Source organism: Chelonia mydas, chromosome 4, assembly GCF_015237465.2.
Source record: "Chelonia mydas isolate rCheMyd1 chromosome 4, rCheMyd1.pri.v2, whole genome shotgun sequence".
NCBI classification, from domain to species: Eukaryota; Metazoa; Chordata; order Testudines; family Cheloniidae; genus Chelonia; species Chelonia mydas.
Genome location: NC_057852.1, coordinates 79,342,792 through 79,366,108, shown reverse-complemented (window position 1 = coordinate 79,366,108; position 23,317 = coordinate 79,342,792). Strand labels below are relative to the sequence as shown.

The 23,317-nt window shown below is 44.3% G+C and overlaps 1 protein-coding gene across 5 annotated transcripts in view; it reads right to left on the bottom strand.

The window, feature by feature from the left end:
- Positions 1–23,317, bottom strand: part of WWC2 (WW and C2 domain containing 2) — a 182,213-nt gene that overhangs the window by 113,011 nt on the left and 45,885 nt on the right. For 4 of the 5 annotated variants that reach the window (XM_037897583.2, XM_043546031.1, XM_043546029.1 and 1 more), the window contains one exon: positions 270–379. The exons of the other annotated variant lie outside the window; for it this stretch is intronic. In XM_037897583.2, coding sequence (XP_037753511.1) covers positions 270–379 — 110 coding nt within the window. The remainder of the gene's footprint in view (positions 1–269; positions 380–23,317) is intronic. 5 annotated transcript variants of the gene reach the window in all.

Genomic DNA, 23,317 nt, shown 5'->3' with positions numbered 1-23,317 from the left:
TTCCACAGCAGTTCTTAGAAGACTGAGCCTTTTGATTAGTTCTGAGCCAGTTTCACTCTCAGAAAAAATATATACTCACAGGAAAGTGTGTTTGCGTTTTTGGGGTGAGGGAGGGACCTGTTTTTTTAAGCAAGGCACTGAACAGGCTTTCTACGAGTTACAGGTCTCAAAAAAAATCCTTCCCCACTCTTACTCCTCCTTTAGGAGAAGAAAGTCTAATGCAGCTAAGCCTTCTTATATAATCCATAAAACAAACCAAAAACACTTACTGTTTATGTGATCGATATAGTAGACACCAATCTGAGGATCATATGCAGCTTCCCATCCCCATGGTAGTTCATCCCCAACACAATCCGCGAATGACAAAGGCTTTGTTAACCTAAAAACAAATTAAAGTAATGCAATTAAAGCAATGGGGTTTTTCTTGAAAAATTCTGGACCTGTCCTCTTGTTCATAATTAGAAGCGAGGGATTGCTATAGAGGGCTAGCAGGAGGAAAGGAGAAGAAAAGTTGCCAAACGACATGGAAAAATAACCTCAAGCTCTTGAATGACTTTCCAAGGATATCCTGACTATATTAACTCAAAAGTTAGATAAATTATTCCCCAAATTTGCCTAGCCTAGACATTCGATTGAGAAATCTACTGTAATGCTATCTTCAAACTCTCCAGTAATTAAACAATAGCAGCAGACAACAGCTTGAAAAATCTACTCTCCTACTTGACTCTTGTAAGTGGGAGGACCTACAGTTTCAACCTTGATTTCCAAAGTACCAGTCCTCTGCTTTAATCATAAAATCATCCTTCCCCGCAGTGTCAACACAGAAAATTCAGAGAACAGAAAATAACTTCCCATGGTGTACCATACAGGTAATCCTATTCTGATGGACATTTATCCTTGGAAGCATGAGTGGCAGCTGAAGTAAGACTACTAAATCTTAGAAGAAATGTCTAAATTGTAAGAGTGAGTGCATGCAGCTCACAAAATTAAAATTTCTCAGAAGCTCACAATTCATGCTGCAGTGATGGGGGGCCATAAGTACACCAAGATAAGACTTCTTACTGAAGAATACTGAAGTCAGTATATTGTGTATGTATCAGCAGTCAAAGCAAGATGACTATACCAGCCTATCAAAAAAAAAAAGGGGGGGGGGGGAAGCAGGGTGACGAGACAGCAAATGTGAAAAATCGGGGTGGGGGTTGGGGGTAATAGGAGCCTATATAAGAAAAAGATCCAAAAATCAGGACTGTCCCTATAAAATCAGGGCATCTGGTCACCCTAGGAAGGGGGCATGTATTCACCAATGAGATTTTACTGAAACAATTCACACCCTTTCCCCGTCTCAGAGAGGAAATGGGACTTATCTAGTGTCAAAGGGGCCTGATCCAGTAGCCACTGTCTTCAGTGCAAGTCTGATCAAGCCAAAATAGAGTCTACACTAGTGTTGTTTTTTAAAATTCTTTATTAGTGGCAGGTGCAGCTGCACTGGTGCTAGCAGCTGCTTAAATGCTAGCGTAGGCAGGGCACAAACAATTTTACCATCATAAATCCTAGGGTTTCATGTCACAGCGGTAGGAACAAACATGTGTCCTGAATGCATTAGCCCTTTCATTGGTTAGAGCATCAGTGAAGCTGCATCCACTGCTAACAGGTAAAAATTGTTATCGTAGACATGACTGGAATGTGAAAAAATGTTCTTCTCAAGATGCAGCAGCCTTGAACCTTGTACCTAGACCCACAATAGAAGGTCTGAGGAACTCTGCAGGATGACATTACACCATCAAAGCCCTGGTAGGATTACATTTTGAGAGTCTACATCTTCACATCTCACTCTTCCTCACTCATCACTGACTTCCTTTCCTTTCTGTGCATTGCTTACGTCTTTGCTTCCCTCATTCCTTTCTCCTTTTCAAGCTTCATTCCACATAAAAAAATTGAAGTGTTCAATGGTTATCCCTAATCAATGTCTGTAGGCATGTTCATTTTTTATTTGATGACTAAACAACGACAATCACTTCTAGCCAAACTGCAACTCTGAATGTTTCCCTGTGGAGATTCCCATATGGTGTGTGTTAGAGAGAGACCCCTCAGTGTGAATTCTCTTTGGATGGATTTTATCTATTTTGTGTATATATATATATATATATATATGTATATGCATTGTTTTGGGAGGAGGCAGTAACGCTTTTTTTTAGACTGGTTAACAAAAGGTTTTATAGGAACCACTATTTCTAACAAGGCACAATGAAACAGACTATAACCGTGATTGGTTACATCTGTGTCACATCAGAAAGAGACAGTGTCTTCCATAGCTAAGGTTGAGTAAAGCCTTCCAGTATTATACTTTTATTTCATTTGGAACAAAATGAGTACTGGTTTTCCAGCTGAAAGATCAGAAGCTTTACAGAATACAGATATATTTTAAGAAAAGGAAGGATTTGGGGATTTACTGTCTTCGTATCAATAGGGTTGGAGGTTGCATCATAAAGTGACCTTGATGAGAGAAGATAATGGGATACAATAGTAGAATTCCCACAACTGTGTTGACCATGCTCATTTCAGCTTTAGTTCAGCTCACTTTATTATGAAGCACTTAGTGAAGAGTCCACTGTAACTTTTACTATCATCATAATATAAATTTGGTTTGACACACACCTTTATCACAAAAAAGCACACATTGTCCCATTCTCCCCTCTACTCCCCCCCACTCCACCCTTTTATTATTATTATTTCTTACAATTTGAGCCAAAGGAAGTTTGTTTTGGTTTTTGAGGCAGAGGATGGAATTATAAGGCTATGACAAATTTAGAATGCTTTACTTTTGGTAAAGCTTTTTGTTGTTCTTTTGTAACTCAAACCCAGTTTCATTTTAGGAAGCCAAACTTTTCATGCAGTTCGATTCTCCTAGCAACTAGAGCACAGGTTTGGTTAAGAAACAATTGGTCCACAAACAAAACCATTATAAGAATTATAGGGACTGAATCTTAAAAACACCTGCAGTCCTCTCCCATAAGAATGGCCATACTAGGTCAGACCAATGGTCCATCTAGGCCAGTATCCTGTGTTCCGACAGTGGCCAATGCCAAGGGCTTCAGAGGGAATGAACTGTTAGAACAAGCAATCAGGTGATCCATTCCCTTTCACCCACTCCCAGCTTCTGGTGAATGGAGGCTAGGGACACTCAGAGCATAGAGTTGCAACTCTGCACACCCTGGCTGATAGCCATTGATGTACCTACCCTCCATGAACTTATATAGTTCTTTTTTGACCCGTCATAGTTTTGGCCTTCACAACATCCCCTGGCAAAGAGTTTCACAGGCTGACTGTGCATTGTTTGAAGAAGCACTTCCTTTTGTTTGTTTTAAACCTGCTGCCTATTAATTTCATTGGGTGACCCCCAGTTCGTGTGTTATGTCAAGAAGTAAATAGCACTTCCTTATTTACTTTCTCCACACCAGTCAAGACTTTATAGACCTCTATCATATCCCCCCCATAGTAATCTCTTTTCCAAGCTGAAAAGTCCCAGTCTTTTTAATCTCTCCTCATATGGAAGCTGTTCCATACCTCTAATCATTGTAGTTGCCTTTCTTTGTACCTTTTCCAATTACAATATATCTTTTTTGAGATGGAACAACCAGATCTGCACATAGTATTCAAGATGTGGGCATACCATGGATTTATATATAGGCAATATGATATTTTCTGTCCTGTTATCTATCCCTTTCTTAATGGTTCCTAACATTCTGTTACTGTGCACTGGCAGTCAAAAAAAGCTGAGTGGATGTTTTCTGAGAACTATCCACAATGACTCCAAGATCTCTCTCAAGTGGTAACAGCTAATTTAGACCCCATCATTTTGTATGTATAGTTGGTGCAGTTATCAACACAATTTCATCTGCCATTTTGTTGCCCAGTCACCCAGTTTTGTGAGATTCCTTTGTAACTCTTCACAGTCTGCTTCGGACTTAACTATCTTGAGTAGTTTTGCATCATCTGCAAATTTTGCCACCTCCTTGCTTACCCCTTTTCCTGGATCATTTATGAATATGTTGAACAGTACCGGTCCCAATACAGGCCCTGGCGGACATCACTATTTACCTCTCTCCATTCTGAAAACTAACCATTTATTCCTATCCTTTATTTCCTATCTTTTAACCAGTTACTGATAGACAAGAGGACCTTCTCTTTTATCCCATGACTGCTTACTTTGCTTAAGAGCCTTTGGTGAAGGACCCTATCAAAGGCTTTCTGAAAGTCTAAGTACACTATATCCACTGGATCACCCTTGTCCATGTTTGTTGACCCCCTCACCACTAATAGATTGGTGAAGCGTGATTTCCTTTGACAAAAAACATTTTGACTCTTCCTCAACAAATCATGTTCATCTATGTGTCTGATAATTCTGTTCTTTACTATAGTTTCAACCAATTTGCTTGGTACTGAAGTTAGGCTTACCGGCCTCTAATTCCCAGGATCACCTTTGGAGCCTGTTTTAAAAATTGGTGTCATATTATGTATCCTTGAGACATCTGGTACAGAAGCTGATTGAAATGATAGATTACATACCACAGTTAATAGTTCTGCAATTTCATATTTGAGTTCCTTCATTACACTTGAGTGAATACCATCTGGTCCTGGCAATTTATTACTGTTTAGTTTACCAATTTGTTCCAAAACCTCCTCTAACAACACCTTCCACTTGCCAAAGTGCTGTTTACTCGATTTGGTCTTCACCAAGCACTGCTTATTCTCTGATCTCTCTGTTCCCTCTCCAGCCCTCACTTGCTCTCATTCAACATCACACATTAAAACCTCCCTCATGCCCTAGCATTCAGCCTTCCTATGGACTTCATCCTTCAGCACTGATGACGTCTCATCGCTCTCAGCTACCTCTCTTCCATCAACATGGTCGCTGATTCTCTCCATTCCCCACTCTCCTCCACCCTTGACTCTTTGCCCCTCTCTCCAATCGCAAGGTCCACCCTACCAACCTTCAGCCCTAGCTCATCTGCAACATCCACTTCCTGTGCTCCTACTCTCGCACTGCAGAGTGTCTCCTCCATTACAAATTTGTTCTCCTCTTTCAGTACTGCCATCTTCCCAACTAAACAACTCTACTTCTCCAACTTAACGGAATCTCACACCCACCTTCCTGCCACTCACTCCTCAGATGTCCTCCTACCTCCATTTTTCTAACTGAAAACTATCTTGCCATTTATTTCAAGAGAAAATTAACAAAATATGATGCCCCCCTCCCTTTAGCTTGTATTACCGTTCCCTCCGACAACTCTTTCCTCCTCCCTTGTCACAGGTGCAGAAGTTTCTTGTCTGTCCTTATCCTCTAACCCCTCCACTTACCCGCAGCAACCCCATCCCATCCCCTGATCTCTCTTGCACTCTCCCATCCCCTCCCTTACTCTCCTCCTCAACCTTTCACTCTTCAGACGCTTTCCCCATCAGTACAAACACACTTAAGTCTCTTCCATCTTAAAAAATGCACCCTTGACCTTACGTGCCTCTCCAACTACTCCCATCTCCCTTTATCTCTAAGATCATTAAATGCATTGTTTACAATCGCTGTTTGCAGTTGTTCTCCTCTTAACCCACCCTAGATTCCTTCCAATCTGGCTTCCACCCCTTGCACTCAACAGAAACCATACTTGCTAGAGTCTGAATCAGTACTCCATCCTTAATCTCCTTGACCTATCAAGATGCCTTTGACAGTAGATCATGCTCTTCTTGAAATCTTGTCCTCCCTTGGATTCCATGAGAAGTCTTCTTCTGGTTCTCCTCCGTCCTCTACTACATCCTTCACAGGATTCTGCTCAGCCCCCCTTCAGCTTTCTGTGGGGTTTCCACAAGGTTCCGTCCTTAGTCCCCTTCCCTTCTCCCTCTACACCTTTTCTCTATGTAATGCCTTCTGCAAACACAAATTCAGCTACCATCTCTGCCTTTTTACTCCTAGTACAACCCCCCCAAAAGTTTACCATAAATGAACCGATATCCCCTGCTGCACATTAAGTGTCAAGCTTTAAATGTATTGCACAAATTAAATTTCATGTCCATTTCATTTAAATAAGTGAGGGTTCACTGTATATCTTTAGCTTTCCATAAAGTATTGCACGGTCCATTGTGTCCTACGATGCAAATTTTGCTACTACCTTTGTAGATAGATATCCGAGCGTTCTGAGAAATGCACATCTCTCTTTACTCCATGCTCTAGCAATTAGCAAGGCAAAGCATGCATATATTATCACTTAAACTTCACAGAATGAGCATTTATTAGAACATAACTGCAACAATCCAGTGACAGAATAAGGTCACAGAACCACCTAACTGGAATCTGACTCACTTGACTATGCACTTCCTCACAGTGGTGCATAATGAGGACAGAGGAAAGGTTTCTATGACATACAAAAGACTTTACAATGACACAATACAATGCTAATACATTTTTGTTTAACCTCCTGGTGTTTCCCAATCTCAAACAACTTTAATTACGACAAATACCATGAACAGAAATGTACGATCAGCTTCAACCATTTCATCTTCCTGTTTTGCAGAAGGGAGATATAAAATGTTAAATCCTTTCTTTGTTCCTAATTATTATTGTAGTTAGGAGTTCAGAGACCAGCATGCCTAATGGTCTAAGCAGGTCAGACCTGCATGCCTACCAGACCAAGCAGGGTATTTTTGTAATTGTTTGCCTCCTATTGATTTGACAGAGCAGGGTAAATATAAAGCATGAAATTAACAGATATGATCCTTCATGCTAGGTTGCATAAATTTCTGTTCTCTGCTTATAGTACTCATGTCCTTTGAACTCACGTTTATAATATAAAAATTAAAAGGAAAGGAAATGCTGGTCATTCATTGAAATGATTAGCAAAAGCGTATATATGAAATGTAAACACAAGCATGGTATTTCTTGTTCTTTGGCACCAGATTATATTGTTACTTCATATTATACGAGCCTATAAAGTGCTAGACAGAAGATGCCAAATACTCAAAAGTCACTGTATTCGTGAACTCGCTGCCTGAAACAGGAAGTAGGCCAACCCAAAGTAAGCTTTCAGTTATTATACCAGGAAAAAGGGTGGTATTAAAAGAAGTGGAGGAAGAAGTTCTATAGGATTCATTAGTACTCTATCTTGAGGTGGATCTTCATGTGATTTAAATCACTTATCTAGTTCTCAAAAGTTACAGTTGTAGTAAAGTTGACAGCACTATGACCAGTACTTCTAACTCTCTGCCAGACTCCCTTCCAAAAGAGAGTCAGTGAGTTCATTTGGTCCATATTTGTCAGAGTATGTTCGCTTCTGACATCATCCAATAAAAGGCGCAACACACAGGAGGGCTGGGAGAGAGAGAACTTAATTTCCATGACACAGGTCACGGTTAGAAAAAGAGGATACTCCTGTCACACTGACTTGCAGTTATGGATATCAGCATAAGCCAATCATCTAAGCTACTCTACAAAAATCTCACCTGTTCAGACCATCTGAACCTGTTTGCGACAACCTTGCCTATTAGAATGGCTGTCAATTCTCTTTTTTTTTTTTTTTTTTTAATTACGAAAGAGAGATGGCACAATATTTATCACCTGCCTAGCCCTAGAGAATGACAGAATTTGCATTCCCACACCAAACTATTTATTCACGCTCTCCTTCACCCACCCAGTTCTGTAAATCAGCTGGTCCTTGGTATTATTTCCTTGTCCAAAAAAGCCTTTGTTATCCTTGCCTTTCCTGACAGCAACTGGCCAGCAACTACAACATCTAAACATTGTGAACCCTTTCCACACCTGCAGGCAGTGCTTTAAAAAGGAATTTCTGAAAGCCATGGCACTGATACCCACCTCACTGTATACAAAAGGTGGACTGCGTAGGTACCCACTGCATACAACTGAGAAAAGATAGGGATACCCTTTTGGAAGGGCCACTTGGTGGGCAGGAACTCCACAGTCAGAGAAGAACAAGCCAAGAATGGCTTGGTGGTGAACCCTGTCCTATTCCAGTAGTGGCTCTAGATGTAGCAGGCTAGGTACCTATGTGTTTATCTTGGTCCTAAGACCAGCGTTATTAGATTTGCAAGGTCATTTTGCATTGCACACTGAACCACTGCCCTAATGTGGTACTCTATTCAGGAATTTTTTTTTTTGTTTGGCTGTGGGTTTTTTTTCTTTTCTTTTCTTTTTAAATAAGGTGTGCCAGTTATTTTAGCTATGCCAATGTAAAGTTACTGGGAGTAATTCAAACTAAATGTCACTCAAATTTTTAAAAATGTGAAAATCCTCAGTTATATCAAGTAACGTTGCTGGTGCCCAGAATCACTGGTAATCTTAAATATATTGTTAATTAGATCTGCTCATGTGGATGCACATACAATATAAATAATCTGATCCAGCTTTGAGGCTGAGGTGCCACAATTTGGGAACATACTCAGATGACGATAGTCTTGATGTTCATGCATGGGAGATGACACAATATTTGTGGTGCTAAGTATTCTGAGATCTGAACTGGATCCTCATTTTAGAAGTCTACTGCTGATAAGATATAAATAGTTAAAGGAAGGATGCACATTTAAAAGGAAGCAGGTTTATTAGTTCTATCAATAAACACCTCTTGGCTACATTTTATATAGTTTTGTTTTCTTTACAAAGTTTGGAGCATATCCTATTGGTAGAAGATCAAACTAAATTGTTAGAAACTTTTAACAAACACATTGAAACCTCAGGCTAACTGGACCCTGCTGAGTCCAGGTTGGGAAGTTTTCTAAAATTCTGAAATGGTCCTGGATTATTCCTGCTCTTTTAATAGCTTTGTATGATAAGCTAAGGCCTTTTAAATACCAAAAGGTGCTTATGCAAGTCAATGGGTTTGAAGAAAATAAATTTCAGGTTTTTTGGTGAAGTGCAATGCAGAAATATACAGACTATTGCCCATATTAAGGGACAAAAGAATAGCGCCCTCATTATCATAACGGCAGTAGAACCCAGTGTTGCTGAACAAGGCAAGGACACAAAGGGTTCTTAAGACTTAATGAAACCAAGTCTCAGTGATTTTCAGTGATATCTCCCTGCATCAGCATTAAAAATAGCTTAAGTGCTAGCGTAAAAAGGACAAACCAATGTTCCATCTAATTTTTTACATCCATGTGCAGAATGAATTTTGTTATGTGCACCAATATGGAGGTGACGTTTGGTGGGCATGGGGCAGAGAGGTTTGGAGTATGGGAGCGGGCTCAGGGCTGGTGCAATATGTTGGGAGGAGGTGGGCGTGAGGGCAGGCTCTGTGGTGGGGCTGGGAATGAGGGGTTTGGGGTGCAGGGGCTCTGGCTGAGGTTGCGGGCTCTGGGGTAGGACTGGGGATGAGGGGTGCAGGAGGGGGCTAAGGGCTGGGGCAGAGGGCTGGGGTGCAGGGGGGTGAGGGCTCCGGCTGGAAGTGCAGGCTCTGCGGCGGGGCTGGGGATAAGAGGTTTGGGGTGCAGGCTGCCCTGGAGCTGGGAGAGAGGCGCCTCTCACCGGCCACGGCAGCTCCAGGGTTAGGGCTGGGGGAGAGGCACCTCTCCCAGCCTGCGTGGCCGCGCAACTTAGAGGGAAGTTCAGACTATGTTGAATCCCATTTTAGAAAATGTGATTGAAGCTGGAAAAAATATTTCTTCCTCTTAAAAGTTTTAAGCACAGCTCTGAGCCACCCAGTACTGTTGTCACCATCAACTAAAAAAAGTGTCAGGGAGAAGAAGCAACCAAAGCAAGAGGTGACTAGTTTCATTCTATTTAATGGATATTTTTTTCTAAACTAGGTTTGAAAACAAGCAACAAGGTTTAGGGAAGGAGCATTTGCAGTCTTGAGACTGGATACGTGATGGGATTTTAAAATGGGAGAAGAGAGAAGGATTATTTATCTGCTCTGTTAGCTTTTTACTCTACATAAGTGCCTCTTCTCGGGAATTTAAGCCCCAACTTGGTACTATGCTGAACGGGGCGGTTTGCTGAATTGGGGTCTTTAGTTCTCATCTAGAGAACCCTGTTCAGCCACTGGTACCTCAGTACCGCCATGTGAAATGGCAGTATCACTGTATTATTGCTTAATGCTGACCTACATAGAACTGCACGCATTGTACCAGACTACACACATTCCTGAGCAGTCATAACTGGCAATAGAACTGACTGTGTCTCACTGGAGAGTGGTTTATTTGAACATTCAGTTTCTGTCTACAGTAGAAAATGATGTCCCATTCCTCCAAATGTTTTTCAATAACTGGTCCACTTGAATCAGTTTTGAACAGGATTTAACTGCTAGCATCAATTGGACAAAGTTGTTTTCAGCCTTCTTACAGAAAATGTTCTTTCCAAAACTTGCTTAACTCAAAATTTACTGTTCATCTCATCATTCAAGTAGGTACTTCAGGCCATGTGTTTTATGGTGTAAAGAATTTTGTCCATTAAAAAACAATAAGCATGTTCCAGTTTCACATAAGATATTTCTGCAGAACATTATGGCCTCCATTCATTTTAATGGTAGCACACACTAAGCAAGTAAAAAGAAAAGGAGTACTTGTGGCACCTTAGAGACTAAGGAATTTATTTGAGCATAAGCTTTCGTGAGCTACAGCTCACTTCATCGAACGCATCCGATGAAGTGAGCTGTAGCTCACGAAAGCTGATGCTCAAATAAATTCCTTAGTCTCTAAGGTGCCATAAGTACTCCTTTTTTTTTTTGCGGATACAGACTAACACGGCTGCTATTCTGAAAACTAAGCAAGTAGTAATTTTGGAGAAGTGTCTTCATTGAGGAAAAACAACAGACTAATGAATGCCTCCCTTTTATAGAAATAAAGAGAAAAGCATTCATTTTTCCCAAGAAGAGACAGTGAAATGTAAAGCAGGTGGTGGAGTAGACCTTGGTAAATATAGTTTTTAACAAAACTTAGATATACAAATCAAGACTCACATATAAGGCTACAGGGTTTTTTCCTCAAGGACACCCCTAACCCCACCTCACTCAACAGAGCAGTCACAAAGCTGCTATCACAAGAAAGCTAATTGTCTTACACTAGCAAAAACTGCTTCAGTAAGAAGGGTGGTTTTTTGGTGTTCAGACTCAAATGTAACTGTCCAAATTTAAAAAAAAAGATTAGCTTTTTCTCTACCAATATATTCCCCACTCCTCTGTCTCCCCCCAATCTCTATAGCGTGGGGGGGGAGAAACTTGTAATACATCTCTTCAGAGGCTCTAAAGATCTTGCCAGCCCCCTCCACAAAATATAGGGAAGTGAAAAATTGATATTTCTTTCATGGACAAGTTGGGGGGAGGGAAGGCAGGAAGAGTTAAGACAAAACATGAGAACTTAAACTTGAGAGTATATTCCTTTTAGAAAAAGAAACAAAGCTTTTGCAGTTCACTAATTTATGTGTCTTAAAAGGCTCCCATTAACATAATCAAAACTATATTGCTTGTGTCATAATTGTGATATTGTTCATGGGCACTGCCTAGTCCCCAAGCTACAAAGGGGGCTAACCTTAGCTCAGCATCCCACCCTTTCCCCTCACATAGGTGCTCACGAGAAGGTCGGGCTGACTGACTGACAGAGATCCGGAAGGGGAAGAATGTTTTTGGTAACGAAGCTCACGAAAGCTTATGCTCAAATAAATGTGTTAGTCTCTAAGGTGCCACAAGTCCTCCTTTTCTTTTTGCGGACACAGACTAACACAGCTGCTACTCTGAAACCTTTGGTAAGGAAGAGATCCACACCTACAGGTCAATGGGACTAGGTTGAACTGCATGCTGGCAAGTTCCTGCTTATGTTGTAAGCAGAAAACAAATTTAGTTTAATCATCGTCCCTGGAGAAAAGGCCCTGCTGAATGCAGCAATATTTTCTGCAACATCATTCCATCAGCTCACAATGTTGGAAATATCAAGTAACTAAATGCAGAAAGAAAGAGTTACAAAGTAGCATTTTCAGTTTCTCACACAGGTATGCTATACTATAAAAAATTCGGGTACTGTAGTGCATGCCACTCTATGGCACCATGTTCAATGCAGAATATTTTGAAAGCGTATTATGGGGCTTTTTGGTGCTATGACAGTTTTCTCCTGCATTTTTCTTTCACACAGCAGTAGGCCCTGCACTAGAGTGTAAAACCTTAATATTAGACACATGGAATGTTAGGAATGTCTGATACCCATTCCCTGTGCAGGGATCATTCCACGGCAATAAACCAAATGATATGACCTTTGAGCTTTCCAGAGGAAACGAAGAAGCAGCAGAATTATAAAAAGGCCATTATGTTGGGTGCTATTATAGGTTATTTTAAAATACAGTTGTGCATGTTGATAAACACAGAAACTATCATCTTTAAGTTTTAAGAAAACATACTCCTAACTTTAATTAGTCCATGTGTTATTGTTGAAGTACTTCCATATTTTTTTTTAATCCTCTCTTCCTCCCTCCCCCGCAACTCTCCTCTCTCTGTTCAATCACTACCTGTAAACTAAACATGGAAATGTTTGTCTTACCAATTTTCCTTCCTTCCTTCTTGTTTCAGGCACTGTTTATTACAGGGTTGCTCTTGTGTGCTGGGCAGCTATTTCACTGAGAAATAAAGAATACTGAAGTATTGGTTTTAAGGCCTTTAACACAAAGGCAGAGACAACTGGATTTTGCAAGCAGCATTATTTGAACAGCTCAAGAATGTTAGGCATTTCAAAGGCAAATAAGAGAAAGTCTGTTCCAAAGAGCTTACAACCTTATTTCAGACATGATGCAACAAATAATGGGGGACAAAGTGACATTACGGTGGAAATACTGCATGAGAGGCTTTAGAAAGGGAAATAATCATAAATGACAAGCTTATTATAGGGATCAAGTCTTTTATCCCAATATTTTGAAAAGTTTGACAGCTTAGAGGAAAAATACTGTACCTTATATCTTTTCAGAAAATAAATAATAAAAGTGACTTTCCTGACATCTAGAGAACAGACCAGGCTGATGATATCCATTGCATTTGCTCTGGGAAATAAGCTGGACCTGCACAACAACTGCGACTGCACATGTAAATGCAGTAATTATGTGTGAAAACTTCTAAAATCTGGCTTTAATATTATTGATTTAAATGTATTGAGCTAGTGTATTTTAAAATATAGCATCTTTCCCCTGGTTGTATTGTTAACTAAAAAGCAATTTTCTTCCAGCTCAGTTCACATGTAGCAGAGGAAGAAGTTTCATTGCTCTGAATGATTGCTGGGAAAGAGGAAAGACAAGAGGAACCTGGGTTTTCCAAAGATAGCACCTGAAGTTCCTATAGAATCACTATATGCGAAATCAGATCACTTTTACCCAGGAGCCTAAATTTTAGGCAGCCGGGTTTGGAGACACTGGCCATTATCTTTGAACATTTGCTTTTTTTCTTTAATGTACTGTTCACATTCTGAACCTCTATCTATCTATCTCCATAGAGCATGTACTGATGTTTAAAATTGGTTTAGACACTGATCCAAGGAATATTTAGCCACCAAACATACGGTGAAGGGGAGGAAACGGTGGCTCTGGCAGCAGCAGCAGTTTGGGCAGCCCTTTGTTGTATAAATATGATGGTGGTTTTCAATTAAGGTTCCTGTTCAGATGTTCTGTTTGGGTTAAAAGTACACTCAGACATACTTTTTCCTCCAGTTTCAAGGTTGTAGACAGAGAAAATTTTATTTTTTTTTCTTCCAAGTTTAATTTTGGAACTGGAGAAAAGATATGTCTGAGTGTACTTTTAACCCAAACAGAACATCTGAATAGGAACCTGAATTGAAAGCCACCATCATCACACATGAGAGTTAGAACCTTTCACTCTTCCTTTTTCTTCCCTTTTTGTGACTTTATATACCATTTCTACAATTCATCCTGCTCACCTCAACATCCACAGAAAATTATTCGAAATTTCATGTGCAGAATTCCCCTTCCCCTGAAGCTTCCACTATAGTAAATAATATTTGTAAGTGGCATTTTCAAAAGCACTCATTGTTCATCTAACCCTGCTCCCACTGAAGTCAATGGGAATTTTAACACTGATTTCAATGGAAAATGACCTAGGTCAATGCCAAGCACTTTTGAAGAGTCCCACCCATATTAGCATCTCGAAGAGCTTTACAAACATTTAATTCCAGGAATACTCCTGTGAACTACTGTAATGAAGTATAATCATTTTAAGACAGGTAAGAAAGAACTTACGTGAACTGTCCAAGGTCACATTCAGCCTTAACAGAGGGCCCCACTGAAGCCAAAGGAAATCTTTGGATCAGACTCACAATAATTCAGTGGCAGCAGTAGGATTGGCTCTTGAGGGGCCTAGACTGCCAATCACTTGTTTCCCAACAATTCTTAATACATGTTTCTATACTATGTGGCATATAGCCCAGTTCTCCTCCTGTGCAGCAGATGGATGGACTAGATCAGAGGTTCCCAAGAAGTGGTTCAGCAAGTCCTTGCTGGTGGTCAGAGACCTGGCAGGTCACATGGTACTGGTTCTCCCCATTTGCAGCCACTCAACTGCATTAAAGACAACTACATTATGAATTGCTTAAATGGAAAATATAGTTGGCACATGGATTTTGTGTGATTGCAAAGACTGAGTCCATGAGACAGCGAGTTGGAGACAATCTTTGTATTAAGATAGAACCACAAAAAGTTGGACAACCCTTAGACTAGATAACACAAGGGGTTCCTTCAAACTACTTCACCTGCAATTGCATGTAAGAGCAGCAATCTCTAGAGAAACTACACTTTTGCAGAGTCCATCAGACCACCCACTAAAGTGAAATGTCCTGGAAAAATCAGGCTGACTTGAGGACTAGTGAAAAACACAGAAAACAGACATAAAAAACTTATAGTTTAACAAATAACTTCTTATCAAAGATAGTCACTCCACATAAAAGTCTAACATTAAGCTAAAAATCACTAATACTGAAATCTCAAAGTACTTTAAAACCACACATCTGAAAACTTGTTGTTGTTGTAATATAAAAGTGTGCCCATTTGGATCTGTTAACCCCACCTCCACACACACAGAATCAGATTCCTTGAATATTTAAAATTCCATCTTTCAGTGCATTAGGTAAAATGAAAATGCTTTTCTATGTGCAGTTCAAGACCGATCCGTAACATTCATACACCCTATTAAAAACAGTATTGTTTCTGCTGATTTCAGTATTGAGTCCCTCTAGCACCTCCAATGTTTTTACATTCTTTACTTGCAATATTAATTGAATTTAAGTCTTAGATGGGATTTACTCCCATTGGTAATAAAGTTTAAGGCATGAGAAGTATGCAATAATTATCTAACAGTAAATATCCAAGTGTTCACTGAGAGTTCAAACACACACACCCTCTCCTTCAAAAGCTTTAACTAATACAGCAAAGCAAGCACTGGTACTCTTAGTGACTAAAAGGAACACTGCACATATTCTTTAATTTGTTTAGGCAGGGACACTATATTGAATTACATTTCTCTTGTTCATTCCACCACTCAACCCTGCTGTCCAAGCTGATTTAACAATTTGTTGGTCAAATGTGTTTTTCTGCTGTTATCAGGATGGAATTCAGAAGGGGGTGGTTATAAAGATTATAAGCCCTTTTTTATTCTCAACATACCAATCACTGATCAAGAGTTCCTCTTTAATGAGCAACACTTGGCACGACAATTACTCAAAGTAGGAGTACTTTCCCCAAATTATTCCTAGTTCCCAGCTGCTTAACTCTCTCTTGTAAACTTTCATTTCAGGAGCAGAAACAAGTCATTGAACCCGTGAAAAAGTTTATATATCCATCAAGTCAATGTATTTAGAACATAAACATTCAAAATTTTTTTATTTTATTGGAGAGAATATATATTACACACACTGAGAATAACTGCTCCCCAACTTTTTCAGCCAACGATACCAGCTTGTCAGACTGAAACATCCTTTGTACTAGCCAGTGTCTGCTCTCTCCACCCAAGCAATTCCATACTCTTTTACTCAGAGCATGGACTACCCCAACCCCCAGTCAGGGCCAGATTAACTTTTTGTGGGCCCGGAGCCAAACATATTTGTGGGCCCCCATTAGGGAAATAGGGCATGTGATGGGGGGCGATCCACAAAGCAAGGGGCCGGTTGGGGGCAATGAGGCGCAGCGCAGTGGGAGTGGCCCCACTCAGCCCAGCACAAGGGCACTGTTTACAAACCCACAACTGCTAGACACATACTGGCCCACCCAGCCCTGCGCTGCCAGCATGCCCCTTCCACACTGCCCCCCTGCCCAGTGCCCTGCCCTTATGCCCAGCACCCCCTCACCCAGAGACTTCCCCCACGGATCCCTATGCCCAATGCCCCTGGACCTGCTATGCCAGCACCGCCTGCCCAGAGACCCCTCCTGCTGACCTCCCACCACTCTGCACACCATACCCCCTGCCCAGCTCCCTCACCCACAGATCCCCTACTGTCCAGCACTCCCTTCATAGTCCCACCGTCACAGCTGTACAGCGCCCCATATTCCTGAGGGAATTCTGCATCAAATTCTGTGCATAATATTTTAAAAGTCTGCAATTTTATTTATTTTACAATGAATAAATGTGGAAGCTCCACCATGGCAGTGGGGAGCACAGGCCACTGCGGTGGGAGAATACCCTGCAGCCTCCCCTGCCCCCGGGACTTGGCAGTGAGGCTGAACCTGACCCTGACATATCACAAGGGCCACGCCTGCCACAGAAACATCCTGGGGCCCTTGCTCCTTTTGCGCTAGGCACACCAGATGTGGGCAGGGAGGCTCAGCCTGGCAGCAGGATCCAAGTTCAGAGGGACTTAGTGTGGGGGGATCCAGATGGGGGTAAGAGGGTTCTGTGTAGGGTAGTCTGGGTGAGGGTAGCTCAGTGGGGGATCTGGATACACAGCGAGGTTCCAGGTGCAGGGGCAATGGGAGTCTGCAGCGGTGTCAAGTGAAAGTGGTTGGAGCTCGGGGGGGAGGGTGTCTGGGCAGGGGAAGTGGAGTTCATTTACGTGGGCGTCCAGGTGTAGGTGGTTGGGGCTCAGTGGGGAGGGCATCAGGGTGGTACAGCTGCAGAGGAGGTGGGGCTTGTCAGGGTGAGGGTTTGATGGGCCTGCTTAACAGGGGAGCCCCAGCTGCTGCCAAGGGGATCCGCATGCTGGGCCCCCACTTCCCCTATCCCAGGGGTCTCAAACTCAAATGACCACGAGGGCCACATGAGGACTAGTGCATTGGCCCAAGAGCCACATCACTGACACCACCCCCGTTGCTTCCCCTGGCCCCGCCCCCACTCCACCCCTTCCATGAGGCCCCACCCCTGCGCCGCCTCCTCCCACCCCTTCCCCAAAGTCCCCACCCCAATTCCACCCCCAGGGGGTGTAGGAGGGGTGCAGCAGGGGGCTCAGGGCAGGGGGTTGGGGTGGAGGAGGGGTGAGGGGTGCGTTCCCGGCCAATGGGAGATGCGGGAGGCAGTGCCTGGAAGCCACGGCAACGCACTGAGCCCTCTGCCCTCCCCCCCTGGCTGGAAGGCCACTGTTCCGGCCACTTCAGGGAGCGGCGCAGGGCTGGCAGAGCCACGGGGGGCAATCCCGCGGGCTGGATGCAGCCTAAGGGCTATAGTTTGCCCACCCCTGGCCTGCATGTAGGCCAGGGGCGGGCTGCTTGGCAGGCCGCAGGAAATAGCCCCACAGGCCAGTGTTTGAGACCCCTGCCCTATCCCCTTCTCTTCCCCATCCCATCATAAGTGCTGACTTTTGGTTTTGCCAGGGTGTGGTTAAGGAACAGGCCTGGGGGCCAGGTGTTCTGGGTTTGGTTCTCTGCTCTGCCACAGACTCCCTGCTTAGTCTTGGGAAAGTCACTTCACCTCCGGATCCCGCCCTAGATCCCATCTGCCAAATGGGGCTAATGCTGACCCTGCCTCCTAGGCTAAATCCATCCATGGCTGTGTCATGATGGGGGAAATGAACATACCAAGGCTGGTAGATTTGGGCTGAATTTCTCCACAGCCTGAGAATGAGAGCCAGCTCCATGCAGGGGGAAAATGGGAGAGAGAGGGGCTCAGGCCAGCTCTGCACTAGGGCAGCTGGGGGCTTCAGCGCCGCAGCTCCTGCCAGGGTCAGGGCTTCTCCTCCTCCCCTCCAGCGCAGCTCCTGCCGGGGTCAGGGCTTCTCCTCCCCCTAAACCGCCACGTACCCACCAGCCCTAGGCTAGCTGGGCTCACCTGGGTCACCTGATGGCTGCTGTGGCCGGAGTGGAGCCTGAAACCCTACAGGTGGACGCCATGGCCACCAGCTCAAGAGGTGCGGGGCGGTTCTGGTGAGCAGGGGCGGGACTGGGGCAGAACAGGGGTGGGGGAGGGGCAGGGGCAGCTCCGGGCCAGGGGATCGGGCTAGCTGGGGCCCCTCCTGACTCTGGGCCCGGTGCCATGGTGCCACTGGCACCTGGTACTGCCCCCAGTCACAAAACTGGTGTTTGGAGCAACTCAACTCTGTTCCAGGTTAGTGTGCGCACAAATAAATGGGAAGCTGAGAACAGTGCTACGCAAACCTATCATAGAGGCTCATCACTGTGGCAGAAAAGGCAAGTCTAGACCACAAGACATGAGCATATTATCTTTCTAAATCTATCATGACATTGGTAACACTATATGGATGCCACTGTCTCAAGTCCAACTGCACGGCAGTCACCATTCATACCTTCATTCCTTTTGCACCTTCACTATTACGACTTCCTTCTTTAAGGCTTTGCTAACCCCTAGCTCTCTAGATTCTAGTATATACACAATTCTGGTGCCCACACTCTCACATATATAAAAATGCATGATCATATCTTTTTGCTTATAGTTTACCAGTAGTTGGTACCACTGGCTTAGAAGGCAAACATAGCCCAGTGTAAAGAAAAATGGCTTTATGAAACATAGTACACCGTCATCAACAGTCTAATAAAATCAGTAGCAGCATTTCAAATCTTCAAAGAATTGTACAAAATGTTAACCTTCATAATACCCCTCTGAGGTAGGTAATCAATCACCACCACCACCATTTTACAGATGGAAAAAACAGAAAGAGGTTAAGGCCCACATTTTCAAGCTTAGTTGCCTAAAGTTAGGCACATAGAAACATATGTAGGCATCTAAAAGTAAAGAGATTTTCAGAGTGGGTAAATTATTTCAGTGGGAGCAGGGGGCACTCAGAACCTCTGAAAGTCAGGCCACTTACTCAGGGCTTGTCTACATTGGCAAGTTTTGTCAATGAAACTAACGTTGACAAGGAAAAATTGAGAAAAGCAAAGTCACCATAGCGTGTCAACATTTGCTCCCTCTGTCGACAGATCGTGTCCACATTCGGGGCACCTTTGTCGACGAGAGCAATTGACTGGGGGTATGTATCCCATAGTGCCTGGCTAGGTGTTGCGGGAATGCGGAAACAGAGCGTGGCCCATCCTGGGATGTGCGAAGTGTACCGTCGTGCACCACTTTGTGTTCCAGCCCTCCAATGCTTTCTGGCTTCCTTTCGTGCCGTTTTTCCAGCTGTCAGTCTTTTGTAGTGTGTGCCAGCATCTGCAGTGAGAGAGGATGGATCCTGCACTTCTCTCCTATGTGCGGTTAGCTGTCGTGAGGACATTGCGCATGGCAGCAGTTACTCGCAGAGGATGAATCGCAGGCACCCGAGCGTGATATGGATGGCAGCAACTTGTCAGCGCTTTGTGCATTCACAGAGAAGCTGCATATAGTAGACAGTCACTTTTGGACGAGGGAAACATTGGTTTGGTGGGATCGCATTGTCATGCAGGTGTGGGATGACGACCAGTGGGTACAGAACTTTAGGCTGCATGAAACAACCTTCATGGAACTACGTGCTTAGCTGTCCCCCGACCTGCGGTGCAAGGATGGCAGATTGAGAGCTGCCCTTTTGGTAGAGAAGTGCGTTGTAATCACTGTGTGGAAGCTGGCGAATCCAGACTGCTACCGGTCAGTTGCAAATCAATTTGGAGTAGGAAAGTCCACTGTTGGGACTGTATTACTCCAAGCGTGTACGGCAATAAATCGTATCCTGCTGCATAGGACCGTGACTCTGGGAAATGTGCATGACATAGTAGATAGCTTTGCAGAGATGGGTTTCCCTAACTGTGGCGGAGCGATTGATGGCACACACATTCCAATTTTAGTGCCAGACCACCTTGCCTCTGAATACATAAATAGGAAGGGATACATCTCCATGGTGTTGCAGACACTTGTGGATCACCGGGGGCGTTTCACGGACATCAGTGCAGGCTGGTCTGGAAAGGTGCATGACGCACACATCTTCAGGAACAGAGGCCTGTACAGAAAGCTGCAGGCGGGGACTTTCTTTCCAGACCACAAGTTCACAGTAGGGGGATGTGGAAATGCGCATAATAATCCTGGGAGATCCAGCTTACCCCTTACAGCCCCTGCTCATGAAACCCCTTACACAGGGCACCTGGACAGCAACAAGGAGCGTTTTAACAACAGGCTGAGCAGGTATCGCATGGTAGTCAAATGTGCCCTTGGCCGTTTGAAAGCTCACTGGAGGTGTTTAAATGGCAGGCTAGACCTAACCGAGGATAATATTTCCGTGGTCATAGCCACATGCTGCACTTTGCATAATCTGTGTGAATCTAAGGGTGAAATATTTGCTCAGGTGTGGAGCACTGAGGCAGAGCGATTGGCTGCACAGTTTGAACAGCCAGATGCTAGGGCTGTCAGAGGAGCCTAGAGGGCTGCTATTAACATCAGAGAGGCTTCGAGGAACCACTTTGACAATGAGGGCAGTAACACGTCTGCTTTGGAGTTGCTTCCCTGGTGCATCCGTGTACAATTTTGGGGTCCAAGATCCACGCAACACAACGCTTTAGAAACCTGTTCCCAAGAGTGAATTGATTGCTGTACGCTTCTGTAGAACACAGAATAAAAACGCTGTACCATTAAATACCTTAGCCTTTATTTATTGTTAAAAAAGGTTAAAACCTCACAACTGTGTAGCTCCAGCGATCACTGTGCAAGCTGTGAGAGGGGGTGGAGTGATGGGGAGGCTCAGGAGGGCTGTGAAAAGGAATGTGTGAGCATAGAGGGGGGTGGGGTTGGCAAAGAATTGTGCACGTGCATGTGCTGCAGTGGAGGTCGACCACGGATCTGCTCAGTCTGCAGCTGTATCAAAGACTTGAGCAGCTCCGTCTGATCCTCCATCACTTTTATCATCTGCTCCGTCGCTTGCCTAGCAAAGGCAGCACTCTCTTTTCTGTCCTCCCCTTCGGCTTCCCAGCACTCTTTCTGTGCTCTGGTCTCTCTCTCATCGCGCTGCAGCGCCTCTCGGAACAGGTCTTCTTTGCTGCGCCTAGTGTTCTTCCTTATCTGCCGAAGCCAGTCCGTGGGGGTGTGTGGTGTGTTCCTCAAGGTCTGTGCTAAACACAAGGGGGATTTTTACATTCCAGCAAATGATTGAAACATTTTAGTAAAAAGGGCCTTTTTCTAGTAAAAATCACTTTCTCTCAGACTCTAGGCAGGCACACAGCTCTGCAAGCACCTCAGTCATGGTGAGAGTCGGGAGCTGGGGGAAGGCGGTTGTGCATATGGACAAAAAGGTCACGGCTTGCAGGGCAGCTTTGCAGGGAACTCATTCTAAAATTATCCCACACTTTTTCACAGGTGGCCAACCTGCTCTGACAGACATCTTACTGCTGAGGATGACCAGAGAAACCACGGCACAGCTGCTGAATGCTTGCGGCTTTCAACCCAGTCTATATGCAGCTCAGAGCATGGCTACACTGGAAACTTCAAAGCACTGTCGCAGGAGCGCTCCCGTGGCAGCGCTTTGAAGTGCGAGTGTGGTCGCGCGCAAGCGCTGGGAGACAGCTCTCCCAGTGCTCCTAGTAATCCACCTCCACGAGGGAATTAGCTCCGAGCGCTGGAATTGGAGCCTGTCTACACTAGCGCTTTAAAGTGCTCAGACTTGCTGTGCTCATGGGGGTGATTTTTCACACCCCTGAGCCAGCAAGTTAGAGCGCTATAAAATGTAAGTGTAGACAATCCCTCAGCTATGTGTCACTTGGTCCCAGCACCAGTGATTGATAAATGGCATGGTACAGTTTCCTACAACTAAGGAACTAACAAGGCTGTAATCCCTTGGAATTCACGGCAGAGGATTAACAAGTACCTCTTGGAAACTTTCCAGAGCCTCTTTCTGGAGAATTCCCTGCAGGTCTCGATGTCCATTAACACCCTGCTTGGCCATGCAGATTAGCTACACAGGGCAATGTCCAGCTCACAGAAAACACTGACTGCCTCCCACTTTTCGATTCCCTACACAAGCCACAGAAAATTACCAGGCGTCTGCTTCCTGTTCCCCGCTGAGCACTTCTGGAGTGGAGAAAAGTTCCTGGCTGCCTGCCCCACTGGGTGACCCCGCTGGGAACTCCACATCCTCTTCTGGCTCGACCTCTTCATCCAGAATTTCAGCCTGCGGGTTACCCCCTCTTTCTGCTGCCTCCAAAGTATTCATGGGGCAATCGGCGATGGAGGCGGGGTCACCACTGAGGATAGCATTCAGCTCTTTATAGAAGTGGCAGGTCTTAGGTTCAGCACCAGAGCGATGGTTCACCTCCCGCACCTTATGGTATGCCTGCCTCAGCTCCTTTATCTTCGCTCTGCACTGCTGAATGTCCTGATCATAGCCCTTTTCGCACAAGCCTTGAGAAATTTGCCCATATGTGTCCCAATTCCTACAGGTCACTCACAGCTGCAACTGAACAGACCCCTCTCCCCATACACTGATCAGAATAATAGAATATCAGGGTTGGAAGGGACCTCAGGAGGTCATCTAGTCCAACCCCCTGCTCAAAGCAGGATCAATCCCCAATTTTTGCCCCAGAACCCTAAATGGCCCCTCAAGGACTGAACTCACAACCCTGGGTTTAGCAGGCCAAAGCTCAAACCACTGAGCTATCCCTCTCCCGCCTCCAACAACTCAGTGGTGGTCGAAGCGCGAGAGCGTTCGGTGCGATAGCCAGCCATGCTGACCTGGGAAGCCACCTGGGAAGCTCCTCGGGGAAGCCAGCAAACAGGAAGTGCGATTTAAAATTCCTGGGGCTTGCAGGGAGATGGGGGAGGGGGGGGGCAGGTTGGCTGAGGGCAGCGGAGTTCAAACTGTTGACCAGAGCGGCAGCATGGGAATTGTGGGATACTTTCTGGAGGCCAATAAAATTGAAAAAAACCCTGTGGTGTCTACACTGCATGTTTGTCGACAATAAAGGGAGGGAAAAAGACAAAAGTTTCTCGCAGGGGTGGAAGTT